The following is a 26575-nucleotide window of genomic DNA, read 5'->3' as shown; positions in this document are numbered from 1 at the left end:
AAAACATGAATTAGTTTGCGAATCAAGTATTAGGACATGATGTGAATTAAAACAAAGTTAGTTAAGGTTAAATTGTTTAATTTTTTAGAAATATGGTTTAGTAATCAAGTTTTTTTTTCTTTCAATTTTCAGTATTTGTAAATAATTAGTTTCAATAAGCTTAAGTCTTACTAACAATTTGAATTTTAATCCAACTATGGGATAATTAGTTTTTTTTATTTTTTTTTTATTTTATTTTTTGACAATTCCATGTTGTATTTATGATTATAATTTTTATTACTTTCTGTTAATATTTGTTTTTCTCTTCTATTTAATATGTTATTTTCAAGAATGTAGATATTGATTTTATATTTATAGACAAACTTAGTAATAATAAAAAGGTAGTCATTAAAGGATATTCTTAAAATAAGGAAGGATTTCGCTAAAAATAAATAGATGTAAATAATACAAAAATTTACAGGATTCTCCAATCTCATTTATTTATTTAATTATTTTAAAAAAAATTACTTAGAATTTGGGATGGATTGTTTAGTGAATTTCACTTCCTTCCCCAAAGATAATGACGCGCTAGACTCTTTAGGCGCGATTTAATTAATTTTACCTTCTTAAACTCGGATGCGCATTTCATGCGACCCAAATCTAAATCCTAAAACATTGAATAAAAATGTGTTCCGGATTGCGGGTGCATTTCATGTGACGTAATCCAAAGACATGTTTTAAACGATGTTCACAATTTTTTTATTTTTTATAATAATAATAATAAAGTGGTAAAGAGTTAAAATTGGCACATCGGTTCATAATTGTATTAAAATCAGATAAATAAGCCAAATATGACAGTTGAGCGACCGTGCTAGAACCACGGAACTCGGGAATGCCTAACACCTTCTCCCGGGTTAACAGAATTCCTTATCCGGATTTCTGGTACGCAGATTGTAATATGGAGTCATTCTTTTCCTCGATTCGGGATTAAAATTGGTGACTTAGGACACCCTAAATCTCCCAAGTGACGACTCTGAAATAAATAAATAAATCCCGTTTCGATTGTCCTTTAATTGGAAAAAACTCCTACGCCCTTCGCGGGGTCGGAAAAAGGAGGTGTGACACCATGTAGAAAAGGTATTTTTTTTCCATTTTAATAAAAAAAGTATTTTCTTTCATGATGTAGAAAAAATATTTCTTTTATTTCAATAAAATGAGTACTTTATTTTCATGTTGTAGGAATAGTAGTTTCTTTTTCAACCAAAAAAGAGTATTTTCTTTTTAGTTATGGAGCACAAATTTTAACGTTTTTTTTTTTCGTAAAAAAGTAAGGCAACACATTAGTTCCTTTGGGTTTTATGAATTTTTAGAGACTTGGGGGAGTGAGTGAGAAGAGTAGCATAAAAAATATTTTCTACTCTTTAACCAAACGCTAGAAAATATTTTTCGAAAAATATTTTACACTCACCAACCAAACAAAGAAAAATAAGTGATAAAACCACTCATTTTTCATGAAATGTTTTTCCATGGAAAACATTTTCCTTCATTCCAAACACACCCAATTATAAAACAGAATGGTCATCTTTATACTTAAAAATGTTGAAGGACTAATTTATCATCTAGTCAAAGTATAAGGGGTATAAGAGCACTTTTAACCATTTCTCTTCTGAACAGGGGAAATCAGAAACAGGTCCTCATTTCCCCCCTTCAATTCTCCCGCCATGTGTGAAAAGGAAAGAGCTATAAACCCTAACTGGCCTAGAATTTCTCGACGAACTGGTATGTTTCTCCTCTCTCGAAATGAAACCTAATCGTTGATCGATGTTCGGTCATATTTCATCTATTTGAGTTTTCACTTTTGCTGGTATTTGCAACCGATTACTTGCTAATCGACGTTTCCCGGGACTGATACATTGGTTTCCTATTTATTTACTTTTGAAATCGATAGTTGAATGGTCAATATAGAACATTAGTATGTATATAGAGTCCCGTATATCTCTTTACATCCGTATTTTTATTGAATTCATGATTGAATTCTAGGGCTCCTAGATTATTGTTTTTCGCATGCACTGTAGCTTGTGCAGTTTGGGCTGTATCTATAGTTCTTACTACTGGTCTAGAGTATTTTACACTAGCGTTGCTGGTTAATTTATTTTACTGCATGTATACTGAGTGATGTTATGACTGTCAAAAGCTCTATTTGCATATCTATGAACTCTAGCTAGTCCAGGTCAGCTAAGAACCTTTATAGTTGCATATGTCGTTTATTTCGAATCCCCTGATATTTTCATAAATACTGAAGAGATCACTTGGTCTTGCAGTAATCTCGGGGGTACACATTTCCTTGTAGAATATTGAACAAAATGAAGTTCAGGGCATTTCTAACAGACAATGGTGTCAACCTCCTGGATAAGAGGTTCCTTCCAGCTCTTGACAAAATGGGAAAGATCTGCTACCTCTACCTTACGAGAGACCATGTATATTTTCTCCATAACCTCCTCAATGGTGATGGCATCCAATCCATTGCTCAATTCCGCATTGAGGCACTGTTTGATGAGTATCGCATCTCTAGCCAAAATGATGATCGGATATCTTTCACTATTGATCTTTCTCTTCTGCACCGTGCCCTTCGTAGTATCATTAGTATTTACACCGAGTTCAGTGCCAGTCACGGTGGAGATCCTGTCGGAGACAGTGCCCCTAACCGCCTCCAAATCAAGCTGGTAAAGAAGCTCCCTCCTCATTCTCAACAACCTATGCCTTTTCTCACTTTGGAGGCAAAAGGTTACAGGTCTGCTGTTATTCAAGATGTGCCCATCTCTAAGCCCTTGTCAAGGTCTGATGTACTTGAATTACAAGCAGCCCTTGATATGGCTCAAGATTTGCCTCAGACACTTATACGAGTCCCAGATATGCATCAGTTACAGAACTTCGTGGATCGAATGAAAAATGTTGGTGATGTGCTTAATGTTTCTATAAGTAAGTATGGTGATCTCCATCTGCAAGTTTCTACTACCCTGATTACACTTGGTGCTGAGTTCCGGAAGCTGTTAGTTATTGGAGAACAAGCAGAGAGCCCAACAGGTGACCAAAATTTGAGTGCTCAGTCAAGAACAAGAGTAGCACTTCAGAGAGGAGATGCAATGATGGTTCAAGTGAGTGTGAAGCATTTCTTCAAGAGTCTTCAGTGTCACTTTGCAAAGCCCGATTGTGCTTTCTATGGTATTGCTCAGCAGGGTGCTTGCCTAACAGTCATATTTCAGTTCTTCATTCCAGGGACACATCAAACAGATAAGGCAATTAGTCTTTACTGCCGACTACCTGTCCTTGACCCTGGATCTAGTTGAAATGTCACTGAATTAAGATTTTTACTTCTCTGTCTTAGAAGTTCTTTGGGATGTTAACCTTCCTACATTCCATGTTGGTCAAGTGAGAGTTGTCATAGCTGAACGCACAGTCATCATAGCATGGATTATAGTGTCCTATCTGTATAATTAAATGAAGCCTTGATTGCGTGGATTCAACTCTTTGTCCTGCACTGGTGCTTCCTCAAGACACTCAGATTTATACAACTGCCTGGACTTCACCAGGGAAGGATGGTGTCTTCTTTCCCCCTAATCTTTCGCTAGTCTTGGAAGGCATAATATGCGTTTTCCTGATACTTGTATGGTGTGCTCTAGATTTCTATGTTGCTTTGGTTTTTATTGGTACTCGTTTGGTGTTTTTTATATTTCTAGTGTGCCCTTAGTTTGCATGCCGCAGCTCTGACAATCAGAAGTAGCACTTAAAAGACCGGGTGTTTACTTAAAGTTAACCATAGAAAGAAACTAATTAAGGTATATTAGGAGTCCTGTTTTAATAAATAAAGAAATCAAAAAAAAAAAAAAAAAATCAGTGGCCGTGCGACTATAGAAAAAACTTACCTGCATTCGTCTTTCTTCCTCTTCTGCACGATATTCTACGAAAAACCTCAACCAAGAATGTAATGGGGAGACAATTTCTTAGGTATTATTTAGTTTGTTATTTGTTAGTGTGTTGAAAAAAATTCTCCTAAGCTTTAGTTTAGTTAGTAACCCCACTTAGGCTATTATTGTCTTCACAAAAAAAAGTCGTCAAATATAAATTTCTTTTCAAGATTAAGTTTGATAACCTTTTCATGATTAGTAATAATATAATTATGCAAGGCCAAGTGCAATTGATGAAGTTCTTTTGTATGAGTTTAATCTTTTTGAATATACATGTATGTTGTTTTCGCAAACTAAGCCATTTACCTTTTGTATGGTAAAGCATATTCACCACTAGTAGACAACAGTACTGTCGATGTACTTGACATTTCCGTCTAGAACATAACATGGAATTTCAAGATGTTGGGTGTTTTTATATTAATATTTAATCAAGGTTATGTGCAAAATATATGGTACTTAACTACAGTTAAGTACTAATAATTGTAGTTAAATAAAGTGACATGTGTTATTTGCTTATTGGTCGGGTGTAAACATCCGGTGCGGATAAGTTTTTTCCAAGGCTAGGTTGACAGATTAGTGTATGGTTAAGGAAACTAAAAGTAAGCCAGAAGATCTGTATCTTTCCTATTTTCTTCGGACTATAAGAATCTCTTGGTGAAGGTTAACAAACAAATATAATGTTAGCTGAATTACGTCTTTACTCTTATGTAGCTTTTTGTGAAGATTTACTGGGAAAATTTGTTCAGGATGCTTTATCATAAGCTTGTTTCTTTAATCGTAAAATGTACTTATAATAATTACTTTGAGTTTCTCAGAAGTTCGTTCTTTAAAGCATGGGATTGTGCCGATGGAAGAATGCAAGAGTAGATGCATATGGTCACCAAAGTAATTTATTCTTATAGTATTATCATTTAACATGCATTCTTTCTTTTCTTTCATTTGTCATTAATTCTTGGTATTTTTCTGGGTCTCTTGCTTCTCGATAAGATGATTTGTTTTCTTCAGCAAGGTTGTATATACAGCTATTTCAATTTTTTAGTATCCTATCCTTCAGATCGGTGAATCAAAGCAAAAGATTAATTCACATTTTCAACGGAAAATTGGTTTTTTGGGTCTTCGGTTTTTTAAAAGAAAGTTACCTTTCCTTGCTTTTTAGGTGACACAAAAGTTAACACTATCTTAAAGTTCATTCTAGCATATGACCAAAAAAAGTTCATTCTAGCATTATTTTGGACATGGACACTGCCACTTAAGAGTTTTCAGAATCATCAATCTTGTTATGCTTCCTTAGATTTTTAATCCTAACATGTGACGTCCACCAACATGCTATTAACTGGTGGATTCGTGACGTATACCATGAAAAATTTGTATAAGATCCATTCCAAAAGCAATTGCGCCTTGCCATAGTGGATTTGTTTTTTGACTCCCTATTCACTTTCTTCATTCTAGCTAATGAACCTTGGGCCTAATTCAACTCTAAAAGCTAGCTTAAGAGGTGAGGATTGCCCAAATCCATATAAAGAAACCACCCATCCCCTTCATTGTCGACGTGAGACTCAACATGTTCCTTTTTCATATTTAGTACTCTTTTTTCTCTTCTCCTTTCTTTTTGGGTAAGGATTTCACCCGATGTTTATTAATTAGTATTCAGATATCACCGTTTAGAAGTCATTTTTTAAGAAGATTCACATATTTCTCTAATAAAAGTTTATAACATAAAATCAATTAGTATTTTTTTCAACAATATAAATCAATTACCTATATATATTACCGTAATCATAATCCAAAGAATTCTTCTATCAAAATGTCACTCTTTACGTTAAAAACGGTGATGAAGAAACATAATCGTAATTTTTGTTAAAAGCAATAATAATCAAGTTAAAAGAAATAAGAATGTGCCATTATTCAGACTCTTGGGAAGGGGAGCGTGAAATATTTCGTGATCTATATTTTTGAAAGGTTATAGTATTTCTTTTTGTAAAACTTTATAGCATTTCAATTGTAAGAAGCAATAGTCGAGTGGGGAGGATGTGGCTTTCAGACTTTAGAACTTTTTCCGTTATAGTAGTAGTAAAGTAAAGTAAAGTAAAGTCTATTGGCCTCTTCAGCTTTAAATCGCACCAGCCTCGGCCCGTACCCATAAAGCTTAAAAAAGCAGAAGCCAGTAAAAGAAAAATGAGGCGGAAAAAAAGGTAAAAGTAGAAAAAGACGAAAGCACATATGCAGACTCAGGGGCATGTGGAAAGCAACGAGCAAAGTTGCACAAGGCATTTGCATCTATACTCTTTTTGTATCACGTTTTAACTTGTGTTCGTTTTGAAAAAAAATTACAAGTGTACCCGTTTTTTCGCATAATTTCAGCATACGGGGCTGAAGTAGCAAAGACAATCACGCAAAACTTCAGCATTCTAGTAACCGGGCCTGAAGTTCAGCTCTAGACCTGAAGTTTTTGTTAAGTTTTTGTTTGTAAGCTTCAGCTGTTTTTGTTTGTATAGAGCTGAAGTTTTTTATTTTGTAACTGTCGAACTTCAGCTCTAGAGCGGAAGTTTTTGTTTGTAAGCTTCAGCTCTAGAGCTGAAGTTTTTGTTTGTAACTGTCGAACTTCAGCTCTAGCAAGGTTGCATGCATGATTACTAAGTTCCAACAACTCGATTTGTCTTAGCTTTTGAATCTTTGCCACCAAAAACATGCGACAATCCAAAATCTGATATTTGAGGTTCATTATCGTCTAGAAGAATATTGTTATTCACCTCCAGATCTCTATGGATAATATGTATCCTTTATGAAGATAAAAAAGCCCCTCGGGCAATGATAAAAACACGAATCCTCCATTAATCTAGCATTTCTTTAATTTTTGTTTGAATCAGTCAATTCCTTTGTTAGTAATTGAGAGACTATAGTATCACTGAATGAGAAGAACGTTCTAAGGTTTTTAATTGAGATTCTCCTTTATATAATTCGAGAGAGTTGCAAAGCAAGGAGGAGGAGAAAGGGGACTGGAGTTATTTAAAAAGTGGGTAGAAGTTAAAAGTTTTTAAAATAATGGGAATATGTTAAATGAGGGCGACCAAATAGGCGCCCGTGCAATTTTTACCTTGCCGAATGATCCATAAACCCGACCCGCATTGACATAAAACAAACACAGTAAAGGGACGTCATGATCCATAAACCCGACCCGCATTGACATAAAAAAACACATTAAAGGGACGTCGGATTCGCCAACTCGCTTCTATGTTGCCATCCATGCACTACTCCGCCATTTCTTCCAATTCGACCGTTCCTCTATCTCTCCTCAATTTGAAGCAAAGGTTTCCATATGGAATTGATGAAGCGCGTCTGCCCTGAGTCTCCATATGTATGTTCCTTTTTTCTTTTTCCTCGTCCATACCCAAGTTTCTACTGTTACTTTCTTCTGATTTCACTATAATTTACTTTTTGATCATTTTTCCTTGACAAGCATCTTTCTTTCTTATATCTTTTACTTATAGTCCAGTTTATGCATTAGAAAAATGTCTTGAATTTTTATGACAGGTTTTGTTTTCAAGAATACAAGATTCTAAGCAGAGTAGATAGATATTCGCCCACTTTTCTTCCAACTCATGAGATACCTCATCAATTTTTTTTAGACTGTAATTACTACACAGAGTGGGATACCTTAGTACCTAAACTTTCGAAATTACTCACCTTGCTGCACGGTATTCTTTCTCTTTTAAATTTCAGCAGTTTTCTGCAATGGCTTTTCTTCTGATGCTTTTTTGTTTTATTTTATGAATAGAAATAAAAATAAAAATAAAAAGGCTAATGTTCCTTTTCGCTTTTAATTATCTGAAAATTTGTCTAGCCTTTTTGTTGCGATTTACTTTGCAAGTGTTCAAGATTTTGTGTGATAGTCAGATAATCTCTCCGGCGGTAACCTTAATTATTAAACATCGGAAATACTCCGTTTCTTGAACCTCAGTAACAACTTTGTTTCGCGAATTTTTTAAAGCAAGAACTACAAATACATTCTGTGTGAGCGTCTTACAAACTTCCTCAATCAAAAACAATCAAGAATCCCCCTTAATGACGAGAGAGTAAGGGAACGTGGGGGACATGAATACCACTTAAATCTTGTTCACTCTCTCTCCTTGCAGATAAGGAACATCATGCTTTCTGTCTTGCTACCATTAAACCTTATGTTTGTGTTATTGTTTTGATTCTAACGGACAAACACTGTTTTTATTTCTGGGTGGTCAGGTATGGGATAGCAACGGAGTTTCACAGTGTTTCAGCAACTTATATCCTTAAATTTATGTATGTTCTTTTATGCTAAGAACGTTATACAAATTGCAATTATTGTTTATTACCTTAACCACATTCACAGTTCTGGGCTTTGGAGCTAATATCGTGACTATTGTCCTTGTTGCTGCCATCGGAGCAGGTAAAAGGAGTGCCAAAGATGGAAAAAGGGTATGCTGTGTCTTCATTGCAAGGAGTTGTTCCCTTTTACCACTCCGCTTAAATTGGATATTACTACACATTTCCTTTTGTTTTCAAAAAGAAGAAAGACATTGCCTCTGTATAGTTTTCTGATTTGGACTTTAAACCATGGATTAATGCTTAGAAGTGAGGAATGGATTATCGTTTTGTGTAAAAGTAGGACTCCTACCATTGATTATATTCTAAGTGCAGCCATTCCATTTAGGAAAGTATTTCATTTGGCATGATCCGCATTTTGGGAAGCATGCACTTAATTTAAAATGCATGTTATCAACCACACATAGTTTTCTTTTACCTGTTAGATAGTGTTTATTGTTGCTTCCCCTGATGATAATTAACAGGAAAGAAGGAAATTTATCAGGAATTGGTGCTTTGTGCAAGAAAAAATTTAACAATGCTTTTTGTCCATTCACTGTTGTCATGTGGCTTGGCAACTGTAGTTCTTAACAAGTTTCTAATGGGAGAAATCGCATAGGATTTTGGCACATAAGAAGGATATATAGAGATGAAGACATGGCTCGGGAAGTGTTCATGTCTTTAATCTCTTCAAGATAAATATCTTCTGTGATTATAAGGCTGAGGGTTCAGTTCATGTTACCTTTTTGTTTTAGACAATTGTACTTTGCATGCTCTTTCTTGATGTTTGTGGAGTATACTTAAAGAAGACAAAGTAGCATGTCCTTATTTAATATGGTTACTCTTTTGCGTTCCAGATATGAAATCCCTTGTTTCATGTTTCTCATTCCTCTACCTAACTAACTCCTCTTTCTGACTCATAATCATGCAAATTATTTCCATGGACGCTTCACTTACATAGTTGGATTAATGTTTTCCTTCATGAGGTGCTTCATGGACTAATGATTACATGGATTAAATAGGTACCCCGTCTACTAACGGTTTCCTTACATCTTCTACCTGCATTGGGTGCAAGCATGGCACTCTTTGACATGATTGTGCTAATCAAGAAAAGACTTGACAGTTTTCCTGAACCATATCATGAATGGCTCTTCAGATTCTCGCAATTCTCAGTTTGGGTGAGCTTTGCACTTCTCTACCAAATTATGCATTTTGTAGCAGCGGCTTCCATTTCTCATCAGGCATTATACCTTTTCAGGCCACCATTCTGCTGGTCCTTAAGTGTGGGTACTGCTATGTCATTTGCTGCAACCCCATCATATGCGTTTGGTGGATGTTGAAATTTATTCTTTTGGTACCCCATTTACAAAGAGATTTTTCTTCTCTTCAGGTATGCCTTTTAATTTACTGGAATTTAAGATGGTGAATATGTTGGATCTACGAAATTTACTTTCTCCAAGGAATACTTGTTTATGTTGTTAAATGCATCTCAATTCATTTTTAAAATTGCTCCTACAAGTAAACAATCTGGATCTTGTTGCACCTCAGAATCAGAAGATATTCTTTTATTCTTGAGGAATGCATTGAGATACTGTTTATTACTTTAATTAGTTCATGTATTTGTTGGGCATTTACATTGCATTCTGCTCAAAATGTTGACTCTAATGCCAAAGCAGATTATTAGATTCTCTGCAGTAAGGTGAAACTAAAAGCGGCAGTGTTAGCTTTTGATGCTTTTTGGTTTTCATGGATATACACCCTAAGGTCTATAAACCATCATCTTATGTGAGAGAAAGTATCTGTTGAGTAGGCTTTATTTCTCTTGAACAACTGCCCATGTTCAATTCTTGATACTTGTTTCGATGCACATATTTATCACCTAGATTCTGCTGAGTGCTGACCACCGAATATTGAAAGAGTCTACTATAATTTTGGCGTTTCAGGTTCTACTATGTCTTAAAGAAAGCTGCAGTGCTTTATTGGATGTGAGTTTTGCAGTTTTGATTAATATTATCAGAACTACAGCACGGCCTCAGAATAGAAGGTAACTTCCTCTTCCTGTTTTTGGCATTATGTAATTGTATTGATACAAAGATCTAGCTGTTTTGTGCGCTCCTAGGCAGTTGAGTTAATCGCATTGGATATCCATAGAAAGATTAGAGGTTACTTGACAAATGAAAAGTCAAACAAAAAAGAAAATCATCCCAGTCGGGATAGGGCTGTTTATTTTGGAATGACCTCCTATTATTTATAATGCACAAGGGAATCATAAAACATACTTTATCCTCCATCACCTTGCTAAGTTCATTTAGTTCGTGTCAAGTTTCTGGGTATTCAACCAGCAATTAATATGTTAAACATTAGAATGTTGATAATCATATAATCACTTGAATGACTGTTGCTTTGGCTCTCTTATCTTTCTAAATTTTAATATATGCGCAATAAATATCCTGCAATAACATTTTTCCTTTCTATTTACCTACGTTGTGTTGAATGATATTTTCCATGCAGATGCATAGAAGTTTTTACCTTTTTATCTACCAGGATTCATTATTTATCTAGTTATTTTTTATTATATATGCTCTATGTGACAATATGAGCTGGCAATAATTTGCAAGAGTTTGAAATTTCAATTATGTTGATTGAACACTGATTGTATAACTAAAAGTTCATCTATAATTCATTAATCGCATGATGATTAATTGCATAAACAGTTCCATGGAGGAATTGCTTCTGCCAAGTAAAATGGACACTGCTCAAGGTCGCTTCGGAGGAGTGGTATGTATATCATCTCCATTCATCATATGAGATGTTTCATGTTATTCATTGAATTCCATCATGGGATTGTTGTAATATGAAAACAACTGAGACCTGTTTTACCACTTTGGAGATGTCAGAAAGCGCTGGTTCTTTTTTTTTTTTTTTTTTTATAAAAGAAAAGTTATAACTACAGTACTTTCTCTATGTGCTGAACCTGTCTGCTTTTTTACTTTGCATGCAAAACTTTGGTTGCCTATAACATTTTTACTTTCAGTTCTTGTTTCCCCTGTTTATCCTAATTTTGGGACAATGGGTTTCATTGGGATATTAGCCAAATGGAATTATATGCAACTGCTGGGACCTGATAGGATTCAAATCTATCAAACCTGTAATGGAATGCGGAGTCAAAAGGCAGCTTGACTTTGAAGATTTGCTTGAGCTACCCATTGATATGGATCCTTCATCCTGCCACACTTTGCTGTTAACTAGCTGGAAAGCTCAAGAAAGAAATGAATATTCTCATCCTTCACTAATCAAAGCAATTTGTCTTGCATATGGATGGCCATATTTCCGTCTTGGTCTTTTGAAGGTAATATATTTTTGTGACTGCTTTACATTAGTCTTGGAATAATATAGAAGAACCAATGTGTCCAGATCAGTAAGCTGATGCTTTTCTGATAATCACAGTGATGAGAGTTGTGACTATACTATTGGATATGTTAAGACTTAGATTTTGTCAGAGAGTATTTCAATATTAGATTGTATGTTAGATTGTGTCTGATGGTATAGTCAAAGATTGTGGGTAAAAGCCATGATCTTAGGGATACACTCTTGAAATTATGTCTCTAGCTTTGTGTATATATTGTAGGTGTAATCTATCTTTTGCAGTATGAGGTGAAATACACTTACATCATTCACATGGTATCAGAGCCTCTACGATCTCGGTAGAGACTCAAATACTTTTTCCGATTCTTTTTCCGGCAGTCACTACTCCGGTGGATTTTTCCGACCACCTTTTCTGGTTGCTTTTTCCGGCATCCACTTCGTCGGCGGATTTTTCCGGCCATCTATGACTTTTATTTCAGATACGTGAGGGTCGACCATTTATTCCGGTCTTACCCATCACATTCTTTAAAATCTCCGAAGTAGTTTACGGTCAGATCTTGTTACCCTCTGACCCGACTCTATTAATAAGCTCCTTTCCCGGCCAGATCTTGTGATAACAAGATCTTGGTGAGAGGAAAAGAAAACTATTCTGTTAGATAGAGGGGATTTTTCGTTTGAAGCAGAAGAGTAAAACTTTGGTTTTGAAAAGCTTTTTCAAAAGTAAAGCTTTCTTTATTTTAAGTCATACTTTATTACTTTGTCTTTACATGTGGGGGCCATTTTTGCAAGCTTTCTTGTCCAACAAAGTCTTCTATTTCATTACACGGTCCTCTTACTTTTGTCCTCTTTCCCATATTGTTTTGTACCCTTGCCTTATTGAAATTTAATATCAAAATGACAGGTGAGTCATCCACAACAGAAGAAGTCAAACCATTTTTCCCTACAATTTTGAATCGTTCCACTATTACTACTGTTAAATTACAAGGTAGTAATAATTACTCACCACGGTCTTCTTCAGTTGAGATGTGGTTCATGGGACAAGGATATAAAGATCACTTAGTCAAAAATGCTAGTGAAATTGGCACTAGTGAAACGACTAAGTGGACCCGAATTGATGCACAATTGTGTAATCTTTTATGGAACTCTTTGGATCCTAAATTACTCAACTTGTTTCAATCTTGTAAAACTTACTATAAAGTTTGGACTAAAGCTAAAGCTTTGTATACGAACGATATACAAAGTAGTTTCATATTTAGTCCAACTTCAGCAGAACAATCAAAATATGGCGAGTTATTTAGGACAAATAGATACCTTGAAAGATCAATTTGACTCACTCATGCCACTTACTGCAAGTGTCACCACCCAGGAGCAACAAAGAGATAAGTTTTTTATGGTTTTGGCACTGAAAGGACTTCGATCTGATCTCAGCCCTATAAAGGATCAGATCTTGGCAAGCTCTTTAGTTCCTTCATTAGTTGAGGTTTCAGCTCGACTATTGCGTATTGGAACAGAAATACTTGATACTAATAAAGTGGAGACATCTGTATTAGCCGTGCAAAATGAAAATCCACAAGAACAAAATGTCTCTCAAAGAGGAAAAGGTAAAAGCACCAGACCCTACTGCTATTACTGCAACAAGCCAAGCCATACTTGACAAACTTGTTGGAAACTGCATGGTCGACCATCACGTACAAACAATCGTAGTACAACCCACATGGTTCAAAATGGTGGTGAAACAGATGATCAACATGCTGATTTTCTGGAGTGGATTATTGTGATTACCTGCAGTATCAAGCGGCTAAACAACAATCACTCTCATCTGGCACCTCAAAAACTAGTAATTCCTTTGCTTGTCTGAGCAGGTCTTCACCCAATTGCTCGTGGATACTGGACTCAGGTGCATCTGACCATGTCTCCGGTAATCAGAATCTTTTTTCAAACCTTATTCCTTCATCAACCCTCTCTGCAGTTACCCTTGCTAATGGCTTGCGAACTGCAGTAAAAGGAATAGGAGAAGTGCAACTTCTTCCCTCTATCTCTATAAACTCAGTTTTATTTGCTCCAGAATGCCCATTAAATTTGATTTCCATTAGTAAATTAACCAAAAGTCTTAATTGTTCTGTCACTTTTTTTCAAACTCTGTTGTTGTGCAGGACTGGAGAACGGGGAAGACGATTGGAACAGGATATGAGTCACAGGGACTATATCATATGTCCAGATCACAACCACTAGTTGCCTTCACTTCCGTTGCGTCAGCTGATTTACTCCATAGCCGTTTAGGTCACCCGAGTCTTGCAAAGCTTCCGAAATTAATTCCTAGTCTTTCCACATTGTCTTCTTTTGAATGTGAATCTTGTCAGCTTGGGAAACCCACCCGCACTTCGTTTCCTAAAAGAGTCAATAATAGGGCGTCATCTATGTTTGACATTGTTCACTCAGATGTTTGGGGTCCTAGTCGTGTTGTTTCAAGTTTAGGATTTTAGTATTTTTTTACCTTTATTGATGACTTCTCCCGTTGCACATGGGTATTTTTAATGAAAAATCGTTTTGAATTGTTTTCTATTTTTCAAAACTTTTGCGTTGAGGTAAATAATCAATTTGGTTTTTCAGTAAAGGTATTACGTAGTGACAATGCAAAAGAGTATTTATCATCCCCCTTCACTAGTTTCATGTCATCTCAAGGAATCACTCATCAGACCTCTTGTGCATATACTCCTCAACAAAATGGAGTCGCCGAACGTAAAAATCGGCATCTCATTGAAACTGCTTGTGCCTTACTTATACACCATCACGTTCCTCTTCGTTTTTGGGGAGATATTGTTCTCACTGCTTGCTATCTGATCAATAGGATGTCTTCTTCTGTGTTGCAACATCAAAGTCCACACTCAATTCTCTTTCCAGGTCAAAATCCCTATCATTTACCTTTGAGAGTGTTTGGATGTACTTGTTTTGTTCATGATCACAGTCGTGGAAATGACAAACTCCAACCAAAGTCAATTAAGTGTGTATTTCTTGGATACTCTCGTTACCAAAAAGGTTATAAATGCTATGATCCAAAAGCACATAAATATTTGATCTCTGCGGATGTAACCTTCTTTGAGGCATCTCCCTATTTTTCACTAAACACTACAAACAGAAATTTGATGCCTCAAGTTTTGCCGGTGCCTACATTTCATATACCGCAGGTTAGTCTTCCAAACAGACCTCAAGGCTCTCCTCCTCCTCTCCAAGAATACTCTAGACGTGCCCGTCCTCTAGTTAATACTAATGATAGCATTACACCTGATCCGGATACAGTAGCAGCTTCCGATGACTCATCTCTTGCTCCTAAGTCACCTGCTCCAGTCATGCCTTCATCAGATGCAGTAACTCCACCAATCGCCATACGCAAAGATATACGCACTACTCAGAAACCAGTACGATTTAACTGCTTAAGTTATCATCGATTGTCCCCATTATATTATACCTTTGTATCTGCTTTTTCTCATGTACCTATACCAAAGACTGTTGGTGAAGCATTGGTACATTCAGGGTGGAAATGTGCTATGATTGAAGAAATGACTACTCTAGAAACCAATAACACTTGGGAATTGGTCCAGTTACCGAAAGGAAAATCTACTGTTGGATGTCGGTGGATCTATACAATAAAGGTAGGTTCAGACGGAACAATTGATCGGCTGAAAGCTCGCCTTGTTGCTAAAGGATACACCCAGATTTATGGCCTTTATTATGGTGACACATTCTCTCCCGTTGCCAAAATTGCATCTGTCCGACTGCTTATCTCCTTAGCAGCAATGCGTTGTTGGCCGCTTCATCAACTAGATATAAAGAATGCCTTCTTACATGGTGAGCTTGCCGAGGAAGTTTATATGGAGCAACCTCCTGGGTTTGTTGCTCAGGGGGAGTCAAACTTAGTATGCCGCCTGAAACGTTCACTATATGGCCTTAAGCAATCTTCGAGAGCATGGTTTGGCAGATTTAGCTCTGTTGTCCAACAATTTGGGATGTCTCGAAGTGAAGCAGATCACTCCATTTTCTATCGACATAATGGTCCAGAAAATAATATTTATCTAGTCGTTTATGTTGATGACATTGTCATAACTTGAAATGATCAAGAAGGAATATCTCAACTAAAGCAGCATCTATTCAGTCACTTTCAAACCAAGGACTTGGGGAAGTTAAAGTCCAAGAACGGTATTGCTATCTCACAAAGAAAATATGCTTTGGACATACTGGAGGAAACATGCATGTTAAACTGCAAACCTATTGACGCTCCTATGGATCCAAATGTCAAACTCGTAGGGACAGGGGGAGCCATTGAATGATCCTGGCAGATATCGAAGACTGGTCGGTAAACTGAATTATCTTACTATCACACGACCTGATATTTCATTTGCATTAAGTGTGGTTAGTCAGTTTCTCCAAGCTTCGTGTAAAGATCATTGGGACGCAGTAATTCGCATCCTAAGATACATCAAAAAAAGCTCCGGGGCAATGACTATTATATGAAGACAAAGGTCACACAAACATTGTTGGATATTCTGATGCTGATTGGGCAGGTTCTCCATCAGATAGACGCTCTACTTCTGGGCACTGTATCATGATTGGGGGAAATCTATTCTCTTGGAAAAGCAAAAAGCAATATGTTATTGCCAGATCTAGTGCAGAAGCAAAATATCGAGCTATGGCCCTTGCTACATGCGAGCTTATTTGGTTGAAACAACTCCTCCAAGAGTTAAAATGTGTTAAGTTCAAACAGATGGAGCTTATATGTGACAATCAGGCTGCCTTTCATATTGCCTCTAATCCAGTTTTTCGTGAAAGAACAAAACATATAGAGGTGGATTGTCATTTTATTAGGTAGAAGATCGAGTCCGGATGCATTGCCACTAGCTTTGTCGGTTCAAATGACCAATTGGCAGATGTCCTTATTAAGTCCCTTAAAGGGGCTCGGATTGAATACATTTGTAGCAAGCTTGGAGCATATGACATGTACGCTCCAGCTTAAGGGGGAGTGTTAAGACTTAGATTTTGTCAGAGAGTATTTCAATATTAGATTGTATGTTAGATTGTGTTTGATGGTATAGTCAAAGATTGTGGGTAAAAGCCATGATCTTAGGGATACACTCTTGAAATTATGTCTCTAGCTTTGTGTATATATTCTAGGTGTAATCTATCTTTTGCAGTATGAAGTGAAATACACTTACATCATTCACATGATGCATATACATTGATTTGATGTTGTTATATCTTAACTTAATGCTTACTGTTTCTGTTCTCTGTTATCAAATAGCTTATTTTTCTTTTTCTTTTTCTTTTTCCTTTTTACGTATGACCAGATAAATTCCAAGTTATGCATTTATTACCCCAGAAACTTGATTTAGAGAGAAATAGAGTAGAGACTATTATTCTTAACTATAGTTTCTGCATGGGGCATGCAGTTCGCTTTCTGTTGGTAATAGGTTTTTATGACTAACCGTTATTTTCTTTTATTGTTTATCACCTTATTATCTTGTGTTTTTATTCTGCTTTTATATGGCTTTTTGGTACTGTCCCTTCTTGTCTATATTTTCATTAATGTGGTGCTTATGCTTTCCTGAGCCAAGAGTCTATTGGAAACAACCTCTCTATCCTCACAAGGTAGGGGTAAGGTCTGCGTACACACTACCCTCCCCAAACCCTACGGTGTGGGATAATACTGAGTATGTTGTTGTTGCTGTTGTTGTTGTTGTATAGCTTCTGTATGGGTAGTGAAAATTTCAGTATATTACTCTTTGACCACATTTCGTGCTAAGCGCGATGGCCATGAATTTTAAAAGGTGCAATGATTTTGTATAATACAAGCTGGTAACTGTTGAAAGTTCTGTCTGATTTTAGGTGACTAACTTTTCAAATTGCATACCACAACTTTTTTGGTGTTTTCTTTACGTGGCATCATATGGAAATTTTCTTTAAATTATAGGGACAACTTAGATCTCAAGACCAACATATGAATTTGATGATGCATTCTTTATTGATAAATAAAGTGCTGAATTTGTTTGTACCAATCTTGTTAAATATTACTAATAGATTCAAAAGTTGTTAGTAACATTTCTCCATTTTGTAGGTGCTTAATGACTGTCTTGGTTTTGCGGGTCCATTGCTACTCAATAAGTTGATTCACTTTCTTCAGCAAGGTTTGCATATACAATTATTTCATTTTTCCAGTATCCATTCTGAATCGAATGAATTTAATTCATACTTTCCCTGGAAAACTGATATTTCTATCTTGTTTTTGGAGCCTTTGATATTAGTAGGACAGTTGTTTTTCTTTGCTTTTCAGCTGGCATAAAAATTAATGCTCTCCTAGAGTTAATTATAACCTTCGTTTTAGACATGTGCACTCGGAAGCTTGCTGAATGATTCTCTTGTCAATCAACATAGTGCCTCCATAAAATTAATTCTAACCTGATATTAGTATGTGTGGTGTTAAAATTTTCAGAATCATCACTCTTGTTCACATTCAGTTGCTGTGTACTCTTTTGGATTTTCATTGTGGATGTTCTCTCTCCATCAATCATTAGAGTGTAGATTTTTAGTTGAGGATATTTTCTTTCTTTTCCTTTACAAGGAGTGTAGTATCTTCAATGTAAAGTGGTCTCATTGTCATCGTTTATTATTGTCTACATTCCATGAATATGCGGATAAATGCTCTTTTCAGTTTAACGGTGTTATTGGCAATGTTTAGCTTTAATGTTGTATATCATCAAACTCATTTTAGGGTAGATCAATTAACTACTTATTTGACAAGTGTGCCGGATGTCTTCATGACTGTTTATTGGATCTTTTATAACATTCTTATGGTTGAATAACCCTTTGTGACTGGTGTTCGTACTCTTTTGTACTCTTTATCAACAGGTTCAAGAGACTATGATGGCTATATTCTTGCACTATCCTTGGGCCTTTCTTCTGTCTTGAAGTAACTATTACTCTCCGTTCCTGGAATTCATTAATTTTAAGTTATGATGTGTTTCAGCTTCTTTCAAGTTCTTGTCAAACTACATGGTGTTATTGGTGAACTTTGTATCAGAGCTTTAGTTACTGATAGAACACTCAATGTTGTCTTGCACATACACACAAAAAAGAAGAGAAAATTGTGTGAATTCTAGGTTCTCGTTTATCAGCATATGGGATTTCAAGTTAGATCATGTTATTAAGTTGTTATAATCTACATATATAACCTCTCAAGTTTTTATAAAGGGACGTGTTCATATATTTTTAGTGTGTCTTAAGATGACTTCCATAGTTTGGCCAAACTTGAGTCTTGGATAGATACTAGACTTTTACTTAAAAATTTGCTCTTATCAACATTTTTTGAGAGTAGGACATTTACTCACCATCTCTGTATCTCCAACACTCATTAGAATTTCTTTGGATTTTTACTTTTTAAACTTGAGTTTTGCAATAATTCTGTATTGGAAAGTGGAAAGTGGATTGGAGTTCTGCCCCTCTCATGTTTTCTCTCTTGGGAATGTATTCTCATTGTGGTAAGCTTACAACCTGGGTTATCTATATTTGGGATACTTCGCATGCTAGCTGGCATACTACATTGTCTTTCTCGCATTTGTCTGACTTTTTTTAGTTGTATAACTTAAGCTGTAAGTTATTATTGGGCTCTGATCTATGACATATTGTCTAAGTCTTGGAAGTTCTCTCTGCAATGCTGCAGATCGTTTCTTGATACACAATATACTTTTCATCTTTCAAAGCTCAAGCTCAAGCTAAGATCCAGTATCATGAGTCTTATTTACCAAAAGGTGAATCTTTATTAACAATGTTTCATTATAAGCTCCTTTATTACCCTGAACAATCTGTTCTATAGCCACATTACAACTGTGTCATACTGTATTCATGTTGCATCTTTATTTCATACTATTTATCTTCTTATCTGAATATGTTCATTTTGTAATTTGTATCATCAATAATTCTAACTAGACCATGTAGCTGTTAAAATGGCATTTAACTAGCCACTTTAAGTTTGGGGCAATGTCAGGTGCTTCTTTCTTGCCAAATGAGGAGGGTGTTTATTGTCATTACTTTCTGATGAAACGAGCATAAATCTTGTTCTTTCAGGACTAGGTCTTAGCTTTTTTAAGTTTGAAGAAGTTGTAGAAATACCTCTTCTAACTGATAAACATTACAGTATTATTTTCCTACGTTCTCTAACTGAATGATTTTTGTCTTTTAAAAGCCTAAAATTGGAAGTTTTTGGTTTGTTTATTCCAAGGTGTGAAGTGGCTCCATTTATTTTCTAATTCAATTTTAATGTTATTGTTAACGGTTTCTCCCTGCATATCGTTGTTTTTTATTCAGATTATCTCCATCTGGGTATTATCAAACTTGAAATGTTCTTCCTAAAATGAGAACATTGACACCCCATCTTTTGTTTGGTTAAAGAGCAAGTACATTAGGAGTTTTGAGCTCTTTGGTTTTAGATAGTAGAGTATGATTCGCAATGAATTGAGTGTTATTCCTATACTAATGGTTGTTGTCTATAGTGACTACTAAGAGAAAGAAATAGTAAATTGGTTATTTTTGTTCCATGTAAAGGTTGTCCACCAGTTTCCAAAACCTAAAGCTAGGAGGGCCTAGTACCAGTTTGCAAAACCTAGGAAATCCAGGTGGAGAGTACCTTGTTATTTATCTTTTTCATTTATCATGTATAATGGGCATAGGGATAAGTGATATATCAATCTTTGTCCTTCTAAAGTCGTGTCCATGTGGCTACCACTTTTTAAAGCCTAAAGGGGCGTGCTAAGTTTTCAAACTTCAACTCTAAGTGAAAGTTTTATATACTACATGATATTAGTGACTAACATTGCCATTTTTCTTTTCAAGTGTCTTTCTGTTAGTTTGGCCGAGAGATCAAAATTTTCTGAAGGAGAAATTCAGACATTTATGTCTGTGGATGCTGATCGAGTTGCGAACCTGTGTAATAGTTTTCATGATATATGGAGGTCAGTATTTTCTGTCTCGAGAGGATTAGTAATAATGTAATTGGTTGGCCCATGTCTACCCCCCCCCCCCCCCGAAAAAAAAAAACCAAAACCAAAACCAAAACCAAAGTAAGATATCCAAAATGAAGATGAAGAATATAAATTCCTTTTGCTTAATAATCTTCTTGTGATCAGTGATCGAGAGATCTGAATTAAGATTTCATTCATGCAGTAGGGGCTACTTCTAAATGAATTATGTTGTCCTCAATTTAACATCATTAGGTAGATGGAAATTAGCATCATCCTTATTGTGAAGGCAGCATACTTTGTGACATGCACTGAAATTTCCATTTTTATGAAAAATTTCCGACATATCTTTGATTTTGACACTTAATTCTGCTCAGATCGACATGGCAATGCGAATTATGTTTCTTTGAATTAATCTTGGTTTCCTTTGAATAATTTTCTAATTGTAATCTTTTATATGACCTACCATTTGTGTGTGTGTCTTTTTGATATTTGGTTAACAGTCACCATCCTTGGGGATTCTAGAAACTACAAGGATAAAAGGCCCTAACTTAAGAAACAGTCACTGGCAAGACAGAAATAAACATCTAGGGTCTAGGTTGTCATGTTTCCAAAAATGTCGTTCTTCCCTTAAAGTTTCAAGAAACTATTAGCCACTCTCTGATGCCTAATTCTTCTCGGTGCATATTGAGACCTACTTGTGCCTCATAAATCTATGCCGAAACATTCTTGATAAAGTTTTTTAATAGCAAGTTGCCATTTTCACTTATGACCAGAAAGAAGAAAAACATCTCAGGAAGTTGGAACCACTTAAAAATGGTGTCCATAGTTCAGTGAATCATTAAGATTCACTGATTGCCTTTCAGTAGGAAATTTGAAATCCATGATGTATGAAAACTCAACGTAAAGTTAGCATCTAGCTAAATTTGGGTTGAATGGAATGTATCTATGCTGTCTGTAAAAAAAGATTTTCTTATTAGTAGCTAGCTGTACACAACGATGTCGTGTAAATTTTGGATATTGTGATATTTATCCAGTATGCTTTTTACTTCTGTCAATTAAAATTTGGTATGATAATTTCATATTTGTGTTGATGTATCTTTAACTTTCAGACTTTCTGTTACCATTCCTTCTTACTCTACTTGCACATTCGTGACCGTAAATTCATGTATTTTCATTGATGATGCCACTATTAAATGCACATTTCTGATCCTAGTTTTAGTTTTCTTTTTGGGATAAATAATGATAAATTGTTGCTAAAAGAGAATGGTCCTGCTCTGCAAAATGTTCAACAAACTATAATGTGTTTTATCAGGGTCAACATGTTCGTTTGTATTTCTTTTTTCCTTTTTTCTTCTTGTTTTCTCTTTTGTTGTTAAGTGCATCTATTCAAGAAAAATAGAGGACCTTTTCAAAATCTGCGATACAACTCACTGCACCTTCTTGTGAGGCAGTGCCTATTTGAAAAGTGATGACGTATTTTAAAGTCTTTCATTCAAGATAATATCTAGCATGTTGCTTCGTTGAATTGATTAGACCTCTTATAAAAAGAAGAATGAAGTTCGCCAGCTTGGATGTTGTCCTTTCCCATTTCCTTGGTTACCAGATCTATTAATCATGAAATGCATCAGTTTGCCATTGCAGATTGGAATTGCTCTTTATCTGCTGTATAAACAAGTCAAGTTTGCATTTCTGTCTGGAATAGCTATAACAATTCTGCTAATACCAGGTATTAGATGACTCAGATCTTGAACATGTGCAAAATTTATTGACAATTGAATACTACTGTGTCTGCACTAACTATTAAGTGTTCATATGACAGAGACAACTATATGTTTTAAGTTGGTCTGGTGGAAATAGGGTGTCACAGTGATACTAAGTTGATTGATAACTTGCTTATTGTTGGGGAAGTGATAAGTGATAAATACAGACTAGTTGCCACTAGAAAATGTCGTGGATGTGATTGTGTCACTGCTGTCAATAAAGTTTTCCTTGAGAGGTTGATGAAGGTTTAGGGCTTAGTTTAAGGAGCAATCTATATTTTTCAACTTAGATAACAAATCACCATCAGGAATAAAATCAATAGTCAATATAGTCTTAGACCTTATCCTGCAACATATCTTCAACCTTCAAGGAAGATGATACATTTTTATTTTCAAACGGCTTTGGTAAGTGGCTTGATATGTCAAGGTCTTTATACATTTAATCAATTCTAGAGAAGGCTTGATAAGTGCTATTCTGTGCAGTTAATAAGTGGATTGCAAATGTGATTGCAAATGCTACAAAGAGCATGATGGAGCAGAAGGATGAAAGGTATGTGGCAGCAACTCTTTATAACCTTGACGGAATTCATTTTGGTATATCACCTCATATGGGGTTATTCCTGAAATGTTAGTTCATTCATCTTCTTTACCTGGTCAGTGCTATTGGAAAGATTAAGTGTATTGGTGCCCATGTTGAATAATCACAAATTTCTTTTCTAAACTTGGCAGAGAGTCTACCTGAATGTGATCAATCTCTTAACATTCTTTTGCAGTTTTTCTAGTGATCCTTGGTTGCTATAGATTGTTTCCTGAAATTAAATAGAGTCAATCAGTGTTGTCATTTTGCTGAAACTAAGCAACAGTTCTTCTTATCAGTTATTTTATTTTACTTGTTGTGAACTTTTTATGTTGCCTTTTCTTTCTGGAGTGTCAAGTGTTCTGTTATCATTTTTAATAAAATCCTTAATGCTACGACCATAACAACCTATTTTGAGATGCTACGACCATACATAAAGGAATTAATAGTGCTAACCTATTTTGAGATGCTACGACCATACATAACAACCTATTTTGAGATGCTACGACCATACATAAAGGAATTAATAGTCAGAAATCAAATCCTTAATGCTACGACCATAACAACCGTAGTAAAAACTGAAAATAATACTCAGACAACCGAACAAGTAGCTAAAGAAGATGCTACAACAACTTTAGACTTTCTTTGATCTAAAGAATAGGCATTTACATACCATTTTCTTTTAATGTTGTTATCAGGGTGTTCCCACTGAGCATTTAGACTACCCTGATAACAACATTAAAAGAAAATGGTATGTAAATGCCTATTCTTTAGATCAAAGAAAGTCCTTCAGAAATAAATAGATTAAAGATCTAAAAAGACTTAAATGTGATATAGAATTCTTTAGATGGTTCGAATTAACTGGGCAGATTCCAAATCAAAAGGAATCTTTACAAATGATTATTAACAAATGGTATACTAAAAATAAAGGTACAATAGAAGCCACTATTCCACCTTTAGATGAAATAGTAATACCAGTTCAGAATGAGGTCATAACAGCTTCCCCTTTCAAAAGAGAAAGCGTTCACCTCGATAAAGAACCAATAAACAAAGACTTGAACAAAATAATTGTTCAAAATAATTACACAAACAATCTTTTACATGTTGTAGCCAATCAATTAAAAGACACTAACAAATTAGGAATCCCAACAAAATCAACAGTAGCACCTACTATAGAAACACATCCTACTATTAAAATCCCTGAATTTTCAAAAGAAAAGTTCCCGCAATTAAAAGATAAATTTGATTTTACAAATGAACTTCTAGAAAAAATAGAAGAACAACTTAAAACGAAACTGAGTGTATTAAAAATCCATACAGAACAAGCTAGTAGTAGTGGAGACAAAACTATAGAACTACATAAATTACAAAAACAATTAACTTCATTAAATAAAACGTATGAAACTATACTAAAGGATGAAACCATCCCTGACAGAGAAGCAAAGTTAGTAATAATAGAGAAAGCTTCTAACGAATGCTCAGACTTTATTAATAAGATAAAACCTCTAGTTACTTTAAAAACTATCTCTGCTAATACTCCTGAAGTAAGTAGATTAATGGGAAATCCTCGACATCCTAATAAGAAAAATTATTATGGAAGACCAACGTTCCCAGATGTTCAATTTGAAGAAGACGTCTATCTATCTTACTCCAGTCATGATGGAACTGGAATTACCGAATGGAATATTGATGGCCTAGCCGAAGGCCAAATTTACAAAAAACTCCACGAAATAGGAATTGCGGTAACAACCTACAAAATGAAAAATGCGTCAGATAAACACGCTGCAACCTTAGTAGTATCAGGTTTTACTGGTACATTAAAAAATTGGTGGGATAATTATCTTTACGAAGAAAACAGAAATCAAATCCTTAATGCTACGACCATAACAACTTTAGTAAAAACTGAAAATAATACTCAGACAACCGAACAAGTAGCTAAAGAAGATGCTACAACAACTTTAATTTATTGTATAGCCAAACATTTTATTGGAGAACCAAAACTATTCCAAGATAGAAGTCTTGAACTTCTTAATAATCTTGGCTGCCCAAAATTAACAGATTTTAGGTGGTGTAAAGATATGTTCATAGAAAAGGTAATGATCAGAGAAGACTGTAATAACCCTTTCTGGAAAGAAAGATTCATTAGTGGATTACCCAGACTATTTGCCGAAAAGGTAAGAAATAAAATTAAAGATAGATTTAATGGTTCAATTCCATATGATAATCTAACGTATGGAGATTTAATAGCTTTATTAATGTTACAGGTTTAGACCTATGTACAGACCTAAAACTAAAAAGCCTTATTAAAAAGGACAGACTACAATCCAAAGCTGAACTTGGTAGTTTTTGCCCAAGACTTCGGTTACAAAACAATTGCAGCTCCTTCAAAAAGAGTATCAAAGAAAAACAAACATAAAATTTCTGATAAACCTAGAAGACACCATAAGCGTAAAGAAAAGAAAGAAGGTGAAACTTCTAAAAAGAAAAGGTTTAAAAGAAAGAAAAATTATGGTGATAAATGTTGGTCATGTGGAAAAGCAGGGCATAGAGCCAGTGACTGTAAGGTCACGAAAGGGAAATAGAATAAAGTTAATTCTTTAGAAATTGACGAAAATACTAAAGAAAAACTTTACGCTATTCTAGAAGATAATGATTACAGTTCATCGTCTTCATCATCTTCATCCACTGTTAGTTATTCGGATAGTGACAATGAACTAATCAATGTCGCGTATGATTCAGACAGTAGCAGCTCAGTAGAAAACAGCTGTAACTGTATTGGCGCAGTTTGCGTGTGTAGTCAAAACTCACTTAGGGTAATTTCGGAAGACTCCAAGGAAGTCTTATTCGACATCATCGAACACATTGATAACGATGACTTAAAGAAAAAATATCTAATTGAATTAAAAAATATTATGGTTAAACAGAAGGGAAATCGACCACAGATAGAACCTTTTGATATGAAGAAAGTAATGGATAGATTTTCTGTTAAAACAGAAGAACCCACTACCGTCCAACATCTTCAAACTGAACTTAAATCAGTGAAAGAAGAATTAAAAGATATTAAGCTTAGACTTAATAAAATCGAAATGGAAAATATTACTAATAAAATATTATCCCAAGCAAATAAAAGAAAACTTATTAATCAAGAATTCTTCAAAGAAGAAAATAATGGTAACGATTCTGAAGAAGATGACAACACTTCAAAATTAAACGATAATAATTCAATTGTAGAAGAATCAAGAGACGGCTCATCAGCCTTAGTTAAACTCACTAAAATAAAGGCTAAAAGTTATCATCTCCCCATAACTTTAAAAGTGCAAGATATGACCTTTAATAAATTAACATTATTAGATTCAGGTGCAGATAAGAACTGCATAATGGAAGGAATAATACCTCTAAAATATTTAGAAAAGAGTACGCAAAAATTATACTCCGCCACAGGAGAACTATTAAAAATAAATTACAAATTATCTATAGCACATATCTGTAATGATGGAATATGCTTTATTAATGATTTTGTAATAACAAGGGATATAAATGAAGAAATAATTTTGGGAATTCCTTTCCTGACTCAAATAAAGTCATATT

The 26575-nt window shown here is 35.0% G+C and overlaps 2 protein-coding genes across 5 annotated transcripts in view; both read left to right on the top strand.

Annotated features, from left to right (window-relative positions):
- The first annotated feature begins 1647 nt into the window (after positions 1-1647).
- LOC104250067 (uncharacterized) lies at positions 1648-3707 on the top strand. Its single transcript, XM_009806603.2, has 2 exons — positions 1648-1758; positions 2301-3707. The coding sequence occupies exon 2, from the start codon at positions 2343-2345 to the stop codon at positions 3324-3326; it is 984 nt and encodes a 327-aa protein (XP_009804905.1). The 5' UTR covers positions 1648-1758; positions 2301-2342; the 3' UTR covers positions 3327-3707.
- A 3459-nt stretch (positions 3708-7166) lies between these two features.
- Positions 7167-26575, top strand: part of LOC104250068 (ABC transporter C family member 13) — a 34759-nt gene continuing 15350 nt past the window's right edge. For all 4 annotated transcript variants that reach the window (XR_011406343.1, XR_011406344.1, XM_070171450.1 and 1 more), the window contains exons 1-14: positions 7167-7299; positions 8181-8222; positions 8307-8393; positions 9302-9457; positions 9538-9669; positions 10223-10323; positions 10994-11057; positions 11371-11628; positions 17752-17821; positions 18543-18603; positions 19354-19441; positions 20523-20641; positions 22279-22376; positions 22894-22960. Coding sequence is in view for 2 of the 4 variants with exons in the window: in XM_070171450.1 (XP_070027551.1) it covers positions 7261-7299; positions 8181-8222; positions 8307-8393; positions 9302-9457; positions 9538-9669; positions 10223-10323; positions 10994-11057; positions 11371-11628; positions 17752-17821; positions 18543-18603; positions 19354-19441; positions 20523-20641; positions 22279-22376; positions 22894-22960 (1382 nt within the window). In the remaining 2 variants the exon portion in view is untranslated. The remainder of the gene's footprint in view (positions 7300-8180; positions 8223-8306; positions 8394-9301; positions 9458-9537; positions 9670-10222; positions 10324-10993; positions 11058-11370; positions 11629-17751; positions 17822-18542; positions 18604-19353; positions 19442-20522; positions 20642-22278; positions 22377-22893; positions 22961-26575) is intronic.

The sequence above is a fragment of the Nicotiana sylvestris genome, chromosome 3, assembly GCF_000393655.2.
Source record: "Nicotiana sylvestris chromosome 3, ASM39365v2, whole genome shotgun sequence".
NCBI classification, from domain to species: Eukaryota; Viridiplantae; Streptophyta; class Magnoliopsida; order Solanales; family Solanaceae; genus Nicotiana; species Nicotiana sylvestris.
Note: the sequence above shows the minus strand (reverse complement) of the source record. Positions and strands in the feature narration are given on the sequence as shown.

Coding starts and splice junctions, on each gene's coding strand:
- LOC104250067 (XM_009806603.2), top strand. CDS start 2,343: ATGAAGTTCAGGGCATTTCTAACAGACAATGGTGTCAACCTCCTGGAT.